Raw genomic sequence first — 18685 nt, 5'->3', positions numbered from 1 at the left:
CGGTTTCCAAAGCCTGTGTCTGATGCAAAGTGATTCTCATGTGTAACCTAATGACTTTTATCTCTCTCCATCCTTTGAAAAGTTCCTCCTGAGAATGAGTCCAGGAAGGAAGGAAAAATAATGCAGAGACTGTGGGAAAACTTGTTTTTGAAAGATTGGGAATTACAGGTACTTGGGAGAAAGTTTTACCCATGAGATAAATTCCTAGATATTTTACATTGAGTTTTCTCTTGTTGACTGAAAAAAAAGCACAACCTAAAAGTTGACAGTTGTTTTATTCTGCAGATTTACTGAGGACTTAAGCCCACTATACAGCCTCTCCAATCATTCTGAGAGGCTGTTTCGAGGAGATAAAGGAGGAGCCAGAATATATTTGAGTCTGGGGGGGCTAGGGGGAAGAGTAGTCGAACATAATATTACTGCTAATTAAAGAAACAGACATCTCAAGTTAAAGCTTTTAGTGTTCTTCTATGTATGAGAGATACAAGAGTCTGTTGAAGTCATTCCATTGATCTGCACCTTAGCTAACAAAATCATTTGTTTACAGGCGATATTCTTAGTCCACACTCTGAATTGTTAACAAAACAGATTCTTGACTTCCCTGGTGGTCCAGAGATTAACACTCTGTGCTCCAAATGCAGGGGGGTTGAGTTTGATTCCTGGTCGAGGAACTAAGATCTCACATGCCACACAGTGTGGCCAAAAAATAAATTAAAAAAAAAATTTTTTTTTTAAAGCCAGGGTCTTCCCTGGTGGTCCAGTGGTTAAGACTCTGAGCTCCCAGTGCAGGGGGCACTGGTTCGATCTCTGGTTGGAGAACTAAGATCCCACATGCCATGCAGTTTTGACAACAAAAAAAAATTCTTATACAATTGGAATATATGTAAGTATCTGTAGGCCCTCTCCTTAAAGTGTTTAAAGTGCAATTCCTGTGAATATTTCACAAATAAAACAGATTGTGAGCATGTTCCGTCCACGGGAGGGCGCTGGTGGGAAGCGGACTGAAGAAGGAGCAAGCCAGTGCTGGCCAGTCTGCTGCTCAAGGGCAGTAAGGTGTGGTCAGAGCGGAGTCCCTCTGACCTCCAGCAGTCAGCTGTGTCCTGGAGAAGGGCTGGCCCTGGAGATGCTGGGAATGAACTAGAGGGCATATTCTCAGACCAAGACACTCAGGACAATGGGTGCCGCCACTCAGCTGGCACAGACAATGAGAAGCTGCAAGATCTCCAAATGAATGATTGTCTGTGGGCAAAATGACAAACCTCTAATAATAGCCCCTGGGAATTACGCTAATCATAGTCATTTAGAGGCCAGCATGGGTGTGACTTGGACCAGCACTGAAAGAAAAAGGATTTCCTTAATTCTTGTTTCGTTTGCAAACCCATATGTTTTGCAGAAAATACAATTTTAAAATATATGAGCAAAGAAACACATGCTGTTTCCTGGTGCAATTTCTGTTTAACTTAAAATGAAAAGTTATCTCAAATATTTATTTAAAGAGTACATTTTCCCCTAAAATCCTATTTATACACAATGTGTGTATTTGATGTCCACACAGCCCAAGCATTCCCCCTTGTCATCAAGCATGGTTCAGAAAACTGCTCTGTGGAGATTGTATTTGTTGTATGAACATGCCCACCTCATGTGTTCCAATTTCCCTATTGCTGACTGTTTGGTTTGTATATTAGTGTATCTTACTTTCTGTTGTGTTTTAGTTTTCTATGACTTCACAACAAATGACCACAAACTTAGCAGCTCCATCCACCTATTAGCTCAGTTCTGGTGGCTCAGTTGGAATCAAGGCAGACTCTCACCTGGAGTACCTGGGCGAGAACAGAACCCAGTTCCCCGTGGTCATGAGACTCAAGGTCCTCTTTCCTAGCTCGCTGTGGGCCAGGTGCTGCTCTTAGATCCCGAAGGCCACCTGCATTTACGTGGCCTCCTCACTCTTCAGCAATCAACGGTGCAACAGAACCTGTTCATGCTTCAACTCCTTCTTTCTTTTCTGCCACCAACCAAAGAAAGTTCCCTGCTTTTAAGGACTTTCGTGAGGTCTGGTGTGCCTGGTGATATAAGCAATCACACAGCTGGAGGTGGGGGTTATATCTCATCCCAGTCACAGGTCTGGAGATTAGAAGGCATGGACTCTTTGGTGGGGGGCAGCTTTAGAATTCTGTCCACCAAAGTGTTCCCAAGTTTTCATCATTACAAATAACACTGTGATGACAACTTTGATACAAAATGCTTTGTGCCCATGTCTGCTGATTTTGTTAGGTGGAATCCTAGAAGTTATTTTACTGGATTTAAGAATGTTAACACTTTGTGGTCTGTTTTGTGTTACCAAGTAAGTTACAAATTCCCAAGAGCAGTGCCCAAGCAGGAGTTCACTATGGTTTTGCTAGTGTTAAAAAATCTTCTAGGAACTTTCCTGATGGTTTAGTGCTTAAGGATCCACCTCGCAATGAGGGGACATGGGTCCAGTCTCTGACCAGGGAACTAAGATCCCACATGCCACAGAGCAAAGAAGCCTGCATACCCTGCAATGAAAGATCCCTCGTGTTACAACGGAGCCCCAACACAGCCAAATAAATAAATATTTTTTAATCTTTTAAGACATTTACCAAACTGAAAGGTGATAGGAAAATTGTTTTCTATTTTCCTTTCTTTCACTGGTATAGTTTGGTTCAGCGTATTTCCTTATGTTTTCTAGTCACTTTTATTTTTTCTCTGCAAAGCCTGTTAATGTCCTTTTTTCTACTTTGGGGATATTGTGCTTCTCAGAATGATTTTAAAAATCTCTTTCCTATGAGTTGATTTTATTTTAAATTAAAGACACTATCAGAGAAAAACTATACATCGTAAGTGATGGTTAATTTTAAGTGTCAACTTTGCTGGGCTATGGTGCCCAGTTGTTTGGTCAAACATCAATCTAGATGTCACTGTGAAGGTTTTTGTTTTGTTTTTTTTTTTTTAGATGAAATTAACATTTATGTCAGTCAATTTTTGAGTAAAGCAGATGACCTTCCATATGTAAGTGGTCCTCATCCAATCAGTTGAAAGCCTCAAGAGAAAAGACTGGGGTCCCATGAAGAGGGGATTCTAACTCCAGATGGCCTTCAGACTCAAGCTACAGCCTCAACTCTTCCCTGGGTTTCCAGCCTGCTGACCTGTCCTGCAGAATTTGGACTTGCCAGTCCCTGCATCCTTGTGAACCAATTCCTTAAAATAAGTTTCTTTCTTTCCCTCTTTCCTTCTCACCCCCCCTCTCTTCCTCTCCCCCCTGTCCCACCAACTGCAACCCCTAGACCTCACACACACACACACACACACATGCACACACTATTGGTTTAATTTCTCTAGGAACCGTAACACAGCATAAAGGAAAAACAATTTGACTGATAGATTTCTCAGCAGCAGTCACAGAAGTCATCCCTCACTATAAATTTGAATGGGATAATATTTCAGAGAAAATAACTGTCAACCAATAGCTGAGTCTTCAGGTTTGTTGTGGTTTTTTTTTTTAACCTTTTGAGAAAGGAGATGAAGAAATTTACAGATAAACATAAGGTTAATTTATCACTGAGGCCTGAGCTAAATGATCTCCTAAAAGATGAAAGAAATACTATTCCATCAGGATAGTCTGAGATGCAAGAAGGACTGGTGAAAAATGGGGAGTACAAATGAAATTTTCTAAATTATCAAAGTGAAATACAAGCATATGTCATTTTATTATGCTCCACTTTATTGCATTTTACAGATCACGCCTTTCCTACAAATTGAAAATTTGTGGTAACCCTGCAATGAGTAAGTCTATCAGAGGCATTTTTGTAACATTTACCGACTTCATTTTGGTGATTCTCATATCAAATGTTTCATTATATTTGTTATGGTGATCTGTGATCTTTATTACTACTATGACTTGCTGAATTCTCAAATAACAGCATTTTTTAGCAATAAAGTATGTTTTAATTTTTATTACTTTTAATATATATTTATTTGACTGTGCTCTTAGTTGTAGCACACCAGAATCTTTAGTTTTGACATACAAACTTAGTTGCAGAATGCAAACTCTTAGATCTCTAACTAGGGATAGAATCCAGGCCCCCTGCGTTGGAGCATTAGCCACTAGATCACCAGGAAAGTTCCAATAAAGTATTTTTTAATTAATGTATGTGCATTTTTTAGACATAATGCTTTTGTACACTTACTAGACTATCAGTTCAGTTCAGTTGCTCAGTCGTGTCTGACTCTTTGCAACCCCATGAATCGCAGCACGCCAGGCCTCCCTGTCCATCACAAACTCCTGGAGTTTACTCAAACTCATGCCCATCGAGTTGGTGATGCCATCCAGCCATCTCATCCTCTGTCGTCCCCTTCTCCTCCTGTCCCCAATCCCTCCCAGCATCAGGGTCTTTTCCAATGAGTCAACTCTTCACATGAGGTAGCCAAAGTATTGGAGGTTCAGCTTCAGCATCAATCCTTCCAATGAACACCCAGGACTGATCTTTCGGATGGACTGCTTGGGTCTCCTTGCAGTCCAAGGGACTCTCAAGAGTATTCTCCAACACCACAGTATAGAATAGTGTAAATATAACTTTTCTGTGTGCCAAAAAACATAACTAGGAGGCCAAAAATATTGTGCAACTTTGTTGCAATACTCACTTTACTGTGGTAAACTGAAACAAAACTTGTAATATCTCCAAAAGATATCTTTTTGTGAAATTTTAAAAAGCACAGGACTAAAATAATAGTTAAGAATACCATGTAATTAGGGTGGGGCAATGATGACAGTTCAAGCACCTATTTTTCAGTGAGAACATCATCTTGTTTTTTACCTTTTAACCTTGAACTATTCAGATGTGAATGCATTACTGCTTCAATGAAAACACTTTTTCTTTTCCCATTTGCCATTTTTGTTACTTTGTTTTAATGTTTATCAGAGCACCCAAAACATTCATTCTCTCTCTCATCAATAATTCAACTTTTTACAAATCATCCTCGAAGACAGGGAAGAATAAGGCAGACTGGCATCTATCACTTGGAAGAGCATGCAACAGGAAATAAGATTCAAGCCAAGCAAAAGGTTCTCAGGTGCATTATTCTTTCATTTGACCGTTGGGTTAACTTCACCAATTATATTCTCCAGTGTTTACAGTAGCTGGGAATGGAGGCCAAAACATCATTGCCATCTTGGTGCTCAGCATTGTTTATTGAGTGGGGGATAATGTAGCAATTAATACTGTGAATAATGAAATTTTCTTTTCCCTCTGGCAGTCTTAATACTCTGGGCTTCCCAGGTGGCGCAGTGGTAAAGAATTCACCTGCCAGTGCAGGAGACTCAAGAGATGTGGGTTTGATCCCTGGGTCGGGAAGATCCCCTGGAGAAGGAAATGGCAACCCACTCCTGTATTCTTGCCTGCAGAATTCCATGGACAGAAGAGCCTGGCAGGCTACAGTCCATCGGGTCACAAAGAGTGAGACACGACTGAGCGACTGAGAACACATGCACATCTTAATACTTACAATAAAGTGAATCAATAAAAAGGGAAATTAAACAAGACAAGAAAATTGAGAAGCGAGATGGTTCAAGTTCAAATATAGCATAAACAAAATAAATGGGTTGAATTCCCTGGTTAGAAGACAGAGCCTCACACTGAATTTTTTTAATCAAGTCATGTGGTACTTTGAAGATAGTGACGACCTTTGAGAAGGGTGGGAATACTCATGGGGAGACACGGAAGGAGCTTTGAGGGCTAAGATGTTCTAACTGTTGATGTGCATGCTGGGTACAGGGTGGTTTACATACTGGACACTGAGACTCTAGGTGCCTCCCTACAGTTCGTGGATGCAGCCAGGCCCAGAGCCCCAGGAGAAGATGGGGGCATCACCTCAAACAGAAACATTGAGGCACACAATTAATACCTGTCCCACAGGAGATGAACCCCACTCATATACGCAGAGCTTTTAAGATGATGGCAAATACTCACTTCAAAGGACAAAGAGAGACAAGTACATAAAGAGCACAAGGAGGTTATGAAGGTAGAAGAAAACATCAGAGAACCTAAAGTTTGTCTTCAGGGAATAATGATGAAACAATGGGATGCCACACAAAGACATACCCAGCAGATAAAAGATGCCTCTGAAATTTAAAACTTAACAGAATCACATAAAAGCATTGGAAGATGAAACTGGGGAATTCTCCCATAAAGAGTCCAAAAGGCAAACTGAGAAAAAATAAGATTAGAGGAACAACATCACCTATCCGATATCCAAATACTAGGAGATTAGGAAAGTGAAGACAGAGAAACGGAGAAGGGTTACTTATCAACAGAATCACTCAAGAGCATTTCCCAAAAAGGGAGGATGTGATTTCCATATTAAAAGGCATGGGCATGCAGCGTACAGTGTAGTGGGTAAGCCTGATCCATTCACGTGGCACAGGAATTGTCAGCACACCGGACAGAGACCTGACCCAAGAAACCTCCTGAGAGAAAACTGTCCTACAAAGTTTCCCACTGAGGACCCTATGGGTCCCACTTCTCCAGGGCTCGCTGGGAACCAGGAGGCAGCAGTTACTGTCCTCAGAATTCTCAGGGAACTCACTTCCAGTCTAGAATTCTAGCCCCCAGACCCAGAAGAAGGGCTGCCTTCTGCACAACCACCACCCAAATCTGTGATCTGGACCCACTGAATAAGTGAAAGGGGAACATGTGGTTTGCTTTTCTTGAGCTCGGAGTCATATTGGTTTGCCTGTTTTTCTCTTGGACTGTTTCTTTTCTGACCCATTTGTCTTTGCTTTTCCTATGCTAGTGTTAGGCCATGACCCTCTGTGTCTGTTAAGGAAATAAATTCTTTGGTTTTGTTAGTGGTGGTTTTCCAGTCCCCTTGGATCCTTTGCCCAGTCCACTCCTGCCCCTTGGAAACCCTCAGTCACATCTCTTCCTCTGCCCTCCCACCTGCCCCTAAATATATTCCTTCCCATTTCTTCTAGCCCCTCCGCCACTCAGCACTGCTTATCTGACAGCTCCACCAGCAGGGACTCCCCGCTGGGAGAGGTTCACTGCTGGATCTGTGAACATCTGCCTGGGGCGTCCCTCCACGCTGGGCCCCTGGGATGCTGGGCAGGCAATGCCAGCCCAGGGACACAGCAGCTGCTCAGCAAAAAGCTACTCACCTGTGCTTCCCTAAAACACACTGTCTTCAGAGGCATAAACGCAGATTCCAAGGCGACCACACCAGAGCATGGATGTGAGGAGGGTAAATGGGTTAATGCGCATGGGTGCTCAGAGCTCTTCTGATGTTGCTGCTGGTGCTCCTCCTCCTTCTCCACCTCCTTCCTCCTCCCCCACCATCATCATCACCACTGCCATCATCACCACCATCACCATCATCATTATCCATGGGTACTCAAGTTTTTCTGCTCTGATCCTCATTCAACCTTGATGACTTCCATAAAGACCTCATTTTCAAGCACAGCCACACTGGAAGACAGACTTCAAAATATGAATTTGGGGTGCACATAGTTCAGTCCATAGCAGATCTTATTTGGAATAAGGGTCTTTGCAGACATAATAAAGGTAAGGGTCTGGAAATGAGATTATCTGCACTAAAGTGGGCCCTTATTCCAGTGACAGCAAAGAAGACACAGACACTGAGGGAGAAGACCATGTGAAGACAGTGGCAGAGACGAGAGTGGTGGGACCACAAGCCCAGGACACCTGAGGCCACCAGAAGATGGAAGAGGCATGGGACAAAGTCTCCCTCAAGCCCCAGAAGGAATCAATCCTGTGGCACCTTGATCTCAGACCTCTAGCAGGCATGGGACAAAGTCTCCCTCAAGCCCCAGAAGGAATCAACCCTGTGGCACGTTGATCTCAGACCTCTAGCCTCCAGACTGTAAGAGAATAAATTTCTATGGTTGTAAGTGCCCCCCAGTTTTTGGTAATTTGTTACAGGAGACTAATACAGCCGCCTAAATGGTAACCTTGTTTATTCAGTGATTCATTAGATAAATTTCTATTGAGTAGGTGAGTACAGAGGACAGAATCCCTACTCTCAGGGGATTACCTTCCAGTGAGGAGTCAGGAAATGGTACAGACAAAACCTATACATTGAACGCATACTCAGAGGTGATGATGGGCAGGAGAGTAAAGTGAAGCAAGGGCTGAGGAGGCTAGTTTTAACCACAGAAGTGAAGGGGCCTTTGGGGAAGCTGACATTTAAGCAAAGACTCAGAGGAGCAAGGAGTCCAGTGGGAACCAGGAAGGCGCATCCAGGCTCATAGCCACATAACACAGAACCCATCAGACATCTGGGCGCTTCCAGAGCCCATGGACCCCACCTCTCCTCCTGCCCCTTCTCCTGGGCCCACCCCTGCCACGGCTTCCTGGTGGTCCAGGCTCCCCACAGGTAGATCTCAGCTCTCCATGGTGACTGACGCCCAGCCACTCTTCACCCCACCCCACAGCCTCATCCAGCAGGAAGTTTTGCTCATCCAGGGCAGGGATACAATTTAACCTGCTCTCAAGGAGGGCCATGGTGTCCACTGACATTACCTGAGGATGCCTGAGTTTCAGAATCAGCCACAACTAGGGACCACACTCTACTCAGGGCTGGAATAGAATTTTTTTCATAAATCACAAGACAATTGTCATTCAGTCCACTAAGTGCTGTCCCCAGCAGCCCTGAGATATGCTGCGTCACTGTGGCCTCTGCCTGGAGGTGGTCATTGCCACCTGCTCAAATGGCCCAGGACCCCAGAGCCCCTCCACTCACTAGATCTGCAGGAGTGCACAGCAGGTCAAGAGCAAGACTGAACCCCAACTTTCATATTTCATTCAGACAGGCATGATTTTTCCCTGTTCTTTTATCAAAGATTAAGCAAAAGATACTCATTAGACAGAGAGACTAGTCAAGGGGAATTATCTTCCCTGGATTCTCATGGTTAGGTGAAGAAGTTAAAAAGAGCTTAAGTGTGTCCATCCATTGCTCCCACTTGGGAGCAATTGCTTGTCATTTGAGGGGGCAGTTCATCAGAGGAGCAGAGCCCACACCAGGGGCCAAAGGAAGAAAGGGGTGACAGCATTTTAGAAAATTACACTCTCTCCCCGCAGGATAAGTTAAACAGATAGGAGTGTCTTTAAAATATCCACACAACCAATTGTTTTTCTATTAAAATGGCCAAGGAGTTTAGTCAAGCAATTTTTTTCCTTTATTTTTGTTAAATAAGATTCCAGAAAGTATAGTGCAAACACTCAGTAGAAAAGTTGCAATTAAGAAATGTACATTCACATTTAACTTTTCAGTCCATTCACTGTTTTTTTTTTTAAATAAAAATAGGACAAATTATTCAATTACTTGTCTCAATTTAATAATCTTGGAAAAGACTGGAAGGTACTCTACAGTGTTCAGTGGACGTAAAAATAGACCCGTATTGATTATACAAATCTATCATGAGAAGTTACCCAGTGATATTGAGTTGTTGTCGTTCGGGTACAGACATTTTGTTTCCGCGTCTAAAGAAGCATTTTCCGTGAGCTCTACCAGCGGGACAATGTGTCACCCCAGCCACTCTGCGCTCCCTGGAGGGACACAGGAGGGTGAGGGGTTCACACAACCCTTCTCAATGAGTAAAGAAAATCCAAGAGTGAGCTTTGGGTTTATCTTAAATGGGAGTGGAATCTGCTGCTAAGAGATGGTCAGAATTGGTACATTAGCTCTGCGTGTGCAAGGTGGGGTGCCATCGGTGTGAACGGTGTGCACGAGAGACAAGGGGAGTGCATTGAGGCTGAGAGGCGACACTGCAGGAGGGGTGCAGGAGCTGCACAGGCTCAGGGTCCAGGATCCGCCGAGGCGGGATGCGCTGCGGCCAGCCAGCAGACGACCCGTGATGGCCTGGGCCATGCTGTGTGTTTTGGATCCAAACGAAGTTTTACACGGTTAGGGATTTCACAGCATGCGATGTTGAGTGCAAACGGCTCACGCGGCCACAGTTTCTAAAGAGATGAAGGCAAAACCACGTGCCTCTCTGGGGCGGATGCCCAGGGAGCATCGGTGACCCTGGCCCGTGGAAGAGGCCGCAGCAGTGGCTTCGTCAGGATTCCCGGAACATGGGAATGGTGCCCTGAGACATGTGCTGCGTGCCTGGGCCAGGGGTTGCGTGGGGGTTGCTGGTGGGAGGCAAAAAACAAGTTCTGGCTACTGGTGGGCCCGCTGCCCATGGAGTGACATCTGGAGCATGAGCCCCAGACATGGCTCTCTGGCTGGCTGGTCCCGCATGCTGCCCTGCATGCACTTATGAAGCCCAAGGGTGGGCAGATCTCTGGGGGTTAGTCTAGGAATTCCTCTCTGCTTAAACATCAGTTCTCAATAAGTGACTGCCAGCTGTTTTTGGAATCCAATACTGCTGAAGATGAGCAGCCAGCTCTGGGAGCCAGCCAGCCCTGGGGGAGTCAGGGACACCTGTGCTCTGGAGGCACCCAATCCTTCACCATCCACCACGTCTCTGCCTCATCTTCCACACATTCTCAGTGAAACCTGCACTTGGACGTTCTCTAATCCCCAAGGAGGAACACTGGCTGCCTCCTCCACACCATTGCGTGACAAGGACATCAGAGGACCCTGACCTGGTAGAGCCCCTTGGTGGGGGCTGGGTTGGCTTCATGTAAGTGGAGAACTGTGTGGTTTGGGAGCGTCTGAGGGCCTGGTTCTCTCCCAGGCCGATGGCAGAGGCCTTTATAGAAAGTGAGAGGACAACAGTCCTCCTCACTGAGGGACAGTTTCTAAGACACGATGACAGATGGTACTGCGGGATTCAGGTTTAGGACAGAAAAGGATGACAAGACAGGGCAGGGATTCCAGCCCAATGTTGTCAGTCTTTGCCGGGGACCAGCTGCTGGAGCAGAGGCAGCACTCAGAGGAGAGAACACACACTCTCTTCATCTCACAACGTTAGGCCCAGCTGAGGATGCCTCTGTGCCTGGGAACACCCAAGGGGTGGGCTGTGGGGCAAACTCACTGCCTGGGGACCCGCCTGGCTGCTCAGAACTAGCCTGGCCCGCACCCCCACCACCCGCGTGCACACAAGCTCAGGGCGCCATCAAAACCAGCACAGCTTCGCCAATTTCACCGTTAGTTAAGAGGCGCTGAATAGAACAGAAAACAGGAGCTCGGAATGGACAGGAACAGGATGAATCCTGGTCCTGCCACTCAGGGCTGTGTGACTTTGTCCACATTTGTAGCCTCTCTGAGCCTCAGATTTTCATCAAAAACGTGGGGAGCATAGCCACACCTCTCCCTGCCAACTGTTTGGAGGTGGGCGGGGTGAAGCACAGGGAAGGTGCCCCGTTAGCTGCCGAGCTAGACATGGGTCTTAGTCATGATGGTTTCCTTAGTTTGTGGTCACATGAAAAGTCCACTGCAGATGTAGTTTAACTGCACAGAGGAGTGATCTGCCATTTCCCTGTGGTTATTAGTGTAGAACAAACTGAATCTAGGGAAGTACAGGAATTTCATAAAGGAATGAAGGATTATATTCATAACTACATGGACAGTCATTATTTGCGGCTGAAGAATAGGAGCCATCTGTAATCACAAGAGATCCAGGGTTTCTTTCCCCAGCCAATTGTGACCCACTCCCCAGAAGACCACCTGTCTATTGCTTCTTCCTTCAGCCTAGATATTGAAGCCAGACCTCTAAGTGGCTCCCCAGGTGCAGAGAAATGGGGGTGCCCTGCCAGCTCCTTCCCCCAGAACTCCGGCACCAACAGCCCCCCACCTGCAGCTCTCCCCACAGGCCTACACATATACCAAAACCCAAACACAACAAAAATAAAACCACCACACAGACAATAAGAAGTAGAATCAGGCTGGGATCTTGATGCCCTGAACTTCGTACTGATACTGGAGAGAGATTCTTAAAAAAAAAAAAAAAAGAGGGAAAGAGAGGAAGGGAGGGAGGGAGAGAGATAGGAAGCTTTCTTACTCTCTAGTAGTTTCTGGAGATGGAGGCCTGGGTTCCACCTGGTTGCCAGCAGGGGTCAAGGCCGCCTTTCTGTCCACCCCTCCCTGCCCCCTGCTTCCAGGCTCGGAATCTCTAGGGGCACGCAGGGATGACTTCACCTGATGCCCTGTGGGGCAGTCATTTGTATGTATTCCTAGTTATTCCTGTATTCCTGTAGTCTGTATTCCTCTATTCCTAGTATGTTTCTTATATGAATCCATCCTGATTCCAGGAACAAATAACTGATTCTAATTTTGCTTATGCCATGCCATGCAAATACACATGCACGCGCGTACACACACACACACACACACACACACACACACACATACAGATTCAGATTAAGTTAGGCCTCTGGCAGAAAAGTTATCTTTTATCGTAGTGAACACATGTGTTATACTTTCAGGAAAATTAAGGAATATGAATGTCTGAGCTATTACCATGAAGTCAAGCTGTTTAGGGAAGTCCAGCCCCAAATGGGGCACCTGAAATTGGGCTTGTTAATTTCATGAGATGGACAAAGGAGAAGACAGATTTCCTCTCACCATCACAGGACCTGCCTCCCACACACGTGAGCACAGAGGGAAGGACAGAGCACAGAGCAAAGGCAAACCTCCCTGAATCCTTTCCAAAGCTTCCTGGGGCTTCCTGGAAGTGAGAAGCCCCGAGGAGCTCCCCTGAATGCCTACAGTCTGGGGTGTGCCCCTGACCTGGGAGGGAAATATGGGTCGGGTCCCAGCCTCTGGGGCTGAGCCCACGGTCCACAGCTGGTGTGACTGACCACCCTGCTGGCCATGCCCGCCCGGCCCCAGCCACTCAGCTGTCCGCTGCATCCCACTCACCCTCCCACACTGTCTCCCTGGCACCGGCCTCCCGGCCATCAGTTCGCAGAGAATCAAGGATGCCTTTCCTGCTTTTGAGGGTGGGAAACAACTGTCTGGTAGCACTCCCCAGGTGCCACCCATGCAGGCCTTGGGCACCAGCCCCAAGCTCCTGAAACCACCCTGGGAAAAGTCACAGCTCCACTCCCCCCACGACACACAAGGCCACCCCCTGGGCACCTGGCCTGGTCTCTGCTCACAACAGACCAACAGACTTCACTGGACGCTGGGCACTGTGTCAGCGAAATTCTGAGGGTAAAACCCATCTCTGAGTTGTCTCCCAACTGAAGGTGGAGGCCTGAGCCATTACAGCTAGCCTCCCAACACCCAGGCCTAGGGCCCCCTGTCTGGCCTGCTGACCTCCAGACCTGGCAGCACAGCCCCCAGTGGACCTGGAATCTGACTTAGACCCACCCTGAGCCTAAGGTCCTGTGAAGGCAGATGCAAACCCAGGAGGCTGCATGAAGTGATGTCACATCTTTCATCGTTCACAATGTAACTGGGAATGTTACATGATAATCTAGGAAGGCTAATGCACACTTGCAACTTTCAAAGCAAACTGCGGCTGGCGAGGGGGACATCCGGGCCCTAGGACACAGTCATGTCCTTCAACTGCCAGCCAGCCACAGCCCACCTCTCATTTAAATACTTCACCAAAGCAAATATTTTGAAACCAATTGCCTCTACAAAGTTTGGATTTTGGGGTTTTGTTTTGTTTTGTTAATTGAAGCCATTACAAAACCAGGGCAAGTCAGTTTTCTGCAGGGGCTAGTTATACACAATCGACGGGCCTGCACACTTCAGAATGACAAGTGTGAGAGCAGGTCTGTGGTCCCCCTGTAAGGGAACTGCTTGATGCAGGGCATATGCATGGGAACCCGCATTTCCTGTGTGCATGGTAGATGTACACTTAGGCAGCGTTTGCCTTACGAGTCATGCTTTTTGTCCCCAGCAGGACCTGCCACATAGGGAGAAACCTCCAGGATCCCCAAACTCAAGGAATCACAGAACACGCCATGTGGAAGGGCGGACGCACCCTGGAAATGAGACAGGTCCACCTGCCAGGGAGAAAACCTAGACACAGCTGCCAGACCAACCCAGCTCTTCCTTCCTGAGCGGTAGGTGAAAGCAAGGATTCAAATATTATATCCAGGTCGCTGCCGGGACAATGGTATCAGGTGGAGACAAAGCAAGGAAGGCTGGCTGGATCCTGTCCAAGCCTGCACATCAGCCAGGGATTGGGGGGTATCAGCGCCCCACAGTGCCCTTCAGTTTGGAGAAACATGTGCACATGGCTTGTCTCTGACTCACCAATCTGCTTTGGACCAGACCTGTCTCTACAGTTTGGAGTTAGAGTTATTGCTTCTAGTGACAGAAAGGGTCGGAAGCCCTGGTGGCTCTGGAGTCTGATAAACACGGCAGGCTCACGGCGGCCGGGTCTGGGGGGAGGCGTCCACCCTGTAGGACACGGACCTCCGAGTGGACTGGCCCAGGGTTGGGGGCCGTGGAAGCGTCTGGAAGGTCAGGGCTGCGTTCTAATCTACTGAGGTCAGGCACAAGAGGCATGCAAGGGTCTTGAAAGGACACAAGGATGGGGTCATTCCAAAGGGTAGCGGCCTAGCCAGGCAGGGGGATGCATTAGGGACCTCACGCGTAGGCTAAAGTGTGCTGTTCACACCGGGTGTTGGGCTTGCCCTCATTTTGGTCAGAAGGGAGCAGGCAGCACCTAACCCAGTGCACTATTTACAGAGCATCTTAAAATAAATAATTTAGAGAGAACCCTACTCGGGAGGCTCTAACATTTGTACATGATTATTGTACAAGGTTAAAAATAAATAAGGCAATATCATACAGTCTTATCACAAATAAAAAGGAAATTGTTGACCAAACCCCAAGGAACGTTATGGCTGAACACGGCCCCTGTGCCCACAGGAAGCAGGTAGGGTTTGGAGCTGCTGATGATGAAGGTGGTTCTGCTCATCGAAGGGGAGACCTCGCAGTTTCAGAACAGCTGAGGCCCCGATGGCTTCCCGAGGCGGCGGTGACGGGGTGCCACGCATTCCGTGGCTTTGCCAACCCACATGGGGATCCCGCGGCTCTGTGGACCCTAGGTCCCAGCACAGCAAGGCTGGGATCTCACACCAGGCTCAGGGTCCATCTCGCTCAAGTCGATGTGAATTCAGAGCGAGCCCGTGGCTGTGGGAGCAGCGACTGCTTTCTCACTGGCTGATGGCTGGGCCATCCTCACCTTCGATCGACTGCAGCCCCTCATCTTTAAACAGAAACCTCGTGCTCAGAATATTCCTGACTGCCTACCCGCCTCATCCACTTCTAAGGGGCCATGTGATCACACTGGTCACACTGAGTTAACGCACATGGCCCAGGACCCTCTTTGCAGCTTACCGCCTGCACCCTGAGTGAGTGCCCCCTTTGCCAGGTGACAGCGTATTTGCAGGGTCATGATCCACTATGCCGCCCACCTCCTCCCACCGTGCCCTGGGGTGGAAGCTCGGCCATGGTGAGCAGATGGGCAGCAGGACCCTGGACAGCATCTCAGCCCCACAGCTTGGTACAGACATGCACACGTGCAGGAACCACGTGCTCTGGAGATGACTCGGTTCTGCCCTGTCTGTAGGAGGCGGGGGACCACTCATCCAGGGTGCATCTGAGCAAAGACTGCCCACCTGCCCACCTCTGTCACTGGCCCATCCATACTGGCTAAGCAGCCGACTCTGTTGGCTACCCGCCCCCACAGTCACAAGACACAGGCCCACAATGGGGAGAGCCTGGAGGACACGGGGTTCAGTCCAAAGTGAGCCCCTGTTCCAATACAGAAAAGTCAGGACCCCCAAGGAGGGGGTTGAGCCCTTGGAGACCAGCGAAGAGAGGGACACCCAGGCTTGCTGACTCTGCCAAGCAGGGCTCCCCTGCAACCCACAGGACCCCCCAGATGCTGTCGAAGCTCTGGGTCTTGGATGGACATTCCCCCCTACATTGACTTGCCTGCCCAGAACCTTCCCTCCAGTTTCAAGCTGCCCTCCTCCTTGCGGTCGAAAGTCAAAGTCTCCACGTCCAGCTATTTCTAGACAGTTCCTTCCCACTGGCCCTCCTGCACCTCTGCCCCCTGCAACAGTGTATTCCAGCATGGTCACACTCCTCGTCTCCATGGCAACCACAGAGATACACTGGTAGGAGATTCCCAGCCTTGCACAGAATTATTCGCAGTCACCTTCCCCGCAAATTAGAGCAGGGGCATCTAAACTGACAACCATGAACGCCAAAACTCCACATCCAGGGGACTGGTTCTGCTGGAGAAGCGCCTTCCATCCAGGAAGCTTTCTCATGCTTGTGAGGTTCACTTATCTTCAGAGTCAGCGAAGCCTTGCACCGCTGTTCAGCACACAGGAACTCAAGATGCCACGGTAGAGAGGTCAGAAATGATACCAACCACCTTCTCTCCTTTGAACAAACACAGTGGCATGGGCAGAAAAGGGAATGTCCAGGTTTCACAGGAGCTGATGCACTCAGGCAGTGCAGGTGGAGAATGCAGAGGCAGAACATGAACTATGCTGGTCACAGAGATGTGGCTGCAGGGACCCCCAGAATTTCAGAAGACCCGCCTCTCTCAGCGAAAACTCAATCTGAAGAAAGCCAGTGGCCACCACCATGCCTGCAGTGGGACAGGTGCTCCTAAATTCTTCCCAAACCATCCCCTAAGGCCTGTCCTGCTCTGGCACTGCTGAGAGAGTCCTGACTCCCACTCTGGGCTCTGCAGGCCACCGCCCAGGGCTGGAGCTGCCCCCATGGGACCCACACTGCTGGGCTGATGCTGATCCATCTCAGGACACGAGGTGGGCACCCCAGTCACTCTGCCAGCCAGACCTCTGAGGCTCTCACTGTAGCCTATGGCCCTGGCGAATGTCCTAAAGGTCCTGACACCTGCAGCTGACCCAGCCAACCTCCCTCTGCCACTGAGATGAGGACAAAACAAACACGGTCGCCAGTAAAACCTCAGTGTCCGTGCGGTCAGGGTTCGCCCCTCACCCGACTTGCTGCTGGACTCACTGCCCAGCTGCTTCGGGTCATGCCTGGACTGTGCCCCTTCCCCAGCCCGGTCACTGGCTCCCGGCCCTGCTCTGCTGGCTGGGCTGGTCCCTGAGGGAGCCCCAAAGACCCCCAACACCTTGAGCATTTGTGCCCTGTGCCCCAAGCGGCTGGCATGGGCTCCACTAAGCCTCCTTCCCAGAGGCTCCAGGGGGCAGGTGTTGGCCTGGGGGGCCTGGGGCAAGCCCCGAGCCCTGCAGAGCCCCTGGCCCAGGTCCAACTGGGAGGCCGGCCGCAGGGGGCACCGGGGGGTGACCCGCGGCCAGTCTGGTCTGGAGGCCAGCTCTTCCATAAGGACACATTTTCCGCTCTGAGTTCAGGGACCTGGTTTGGGAGCCATTTCCATCGGTCCTGCCTTCCAGGAAGTATGTCAGCATCTCGCCCTTGCCCTTGACACTGACTTTGCCTCGGCACACGAAGCGGTAGGAACCCCGCCGCAGCAGCCGGTGAACTTCCTCTGTGACCTGCAGCGGGGAAAGGCCGTCAACAGGGAGCCCACGGGAGGGTCCCTCCTCCCCCTGCACTGCCCACCCCAGTGGCCCAGCCTCGGGCCTCCCCAGCTCTTCCTGGAGTCTGAGCCACGCTCCTCCCATGTTCACGCTGGTCTCTCTGTGAGAAGGACGTGATCATGCAAAGAGCATGGGACTCGGAGGGGCCTTAACAGAGCCCTGGACAAACAGGAGCGGACAGCACTCACCATAAGGGGTACCGAGAGTGGAGGAGCAGGCTGGACGGGGCCCCAAGGACCCAGCCTCAAGGACTGGCATGTGGTCGAGCTCTGTGGTCACCCCAAGCCAGATGCCTGGACACCAGGCTCCAACTGAGGGCCGGAGCTACGTGGCCTCACTCAGCTCCCCAACAGGCTCAGTGCACCCCAAAGTCCTTTGTGGAACTGAGCCACAGACTAGCCGATTACACAGGGAAGACGCTATCCTCAGAAAGGTCACCTCTCAGATGTGGCCTCTGAGATGCAAGGTAGCAAAACGTATGGTGATAAAAATCTCTTTCCTTTCACGTTGAACCCACAATTCATCCATTCAAAGAGATCTGTGCTCCCTAGAACCCTGACATCCAGCTTGAGCCCAAATACACACACTGACAAAACCCTCTGAGTCTTATCCTTATGGTGAGCTCCCTCCCTTCTTGCCTTATGAAGAATGAGAGGCAACAAAATTCCAAGATCATTGCACAAAGAATTGCTGGAGGTAAAGGTAATCCGCCACTACACACAGTCAAGCTGAAAATGAAGGTTTCAGGTTGGGATGGGCCTGGGTGTCCTTCCAGGTTGCCCGGGAGCTCCAGCTACCCCTGTCCTCTACATCCCTCCACCCTGAGATTCGAGCCAGGAAATCCCAGGCTGTGAGTCGGGGCTGTGCATGATGTTGCCGTGGTGGGTCCCAGAGAGGGTCAAGGTCGGGGCTCAGAGACACAAGGTCCCCAAGAGGCTGAGAGGGCATCCCCCAGGAAGTTTGATTTTTAATCATCTGCAGGAGAATCCCTGTATTTCCCAAGAGGCTGACTAGGAACTCTCCCTAGAGTTCTCTGTGAGGCCTGGCCAGCATCAGGGGTGGGGGGACACCTGCTCTGTAGCCACGTCGACCTGACTCTGTCTAAGAGACAATGCTGGGCCCCCATAGAGGAATTTCCAGGGAAGAACCTGCTTGATCACCAAGCAGGTGGCTGAGGTGGAACCTAGGAATCA

At 49.0% G+C, this 18685-nt stretch overlaps 1 protein-coding gene across 1 annotated transcript in view; it reads right to left on the bottom strand.

The window, feature by feature from the left end:
• Positions 1-9185: 9185 nt before the first annotated feature.
• ADCY1 (adenylate cyclase 1) overlaps positions 9186-18685 on the bottom strand; it is a 104456-nt gene continuing 94956 nt past the window's right edge. Inside the window, exon 20 of the mRNA XM_020915421.2 lies at positions 9186-17447. Within this exon, the coding sequence (XP_020771080.2) occupies positions 17109-17447 (339 nt within the window). The 3' untranslated portion in view covers positions 9186-17108. The remainder of the gene's footprint in view (positions 17448-18685) is intronic.

This window comes from Odocoileus virginianus, chromosome 1 (assembly GCF_023699985.2).
Source record: "Odocoileus virginianus isolate 20LAN1187 ecotype Illinois chromosome 1, Ovbor_1.2, whole genome shotgun sequence".
NCBI classification, from domain to species: domain Eukaryota; kingdom Metazoa; phylum Chordata; class Mammalia; order Artiodactyla; family Cervidae; genus Odocoileus; species Odocoileus virginianus.
This window is presented reverse-complemented; position numbering and strand designations above follow the sequence as displayed.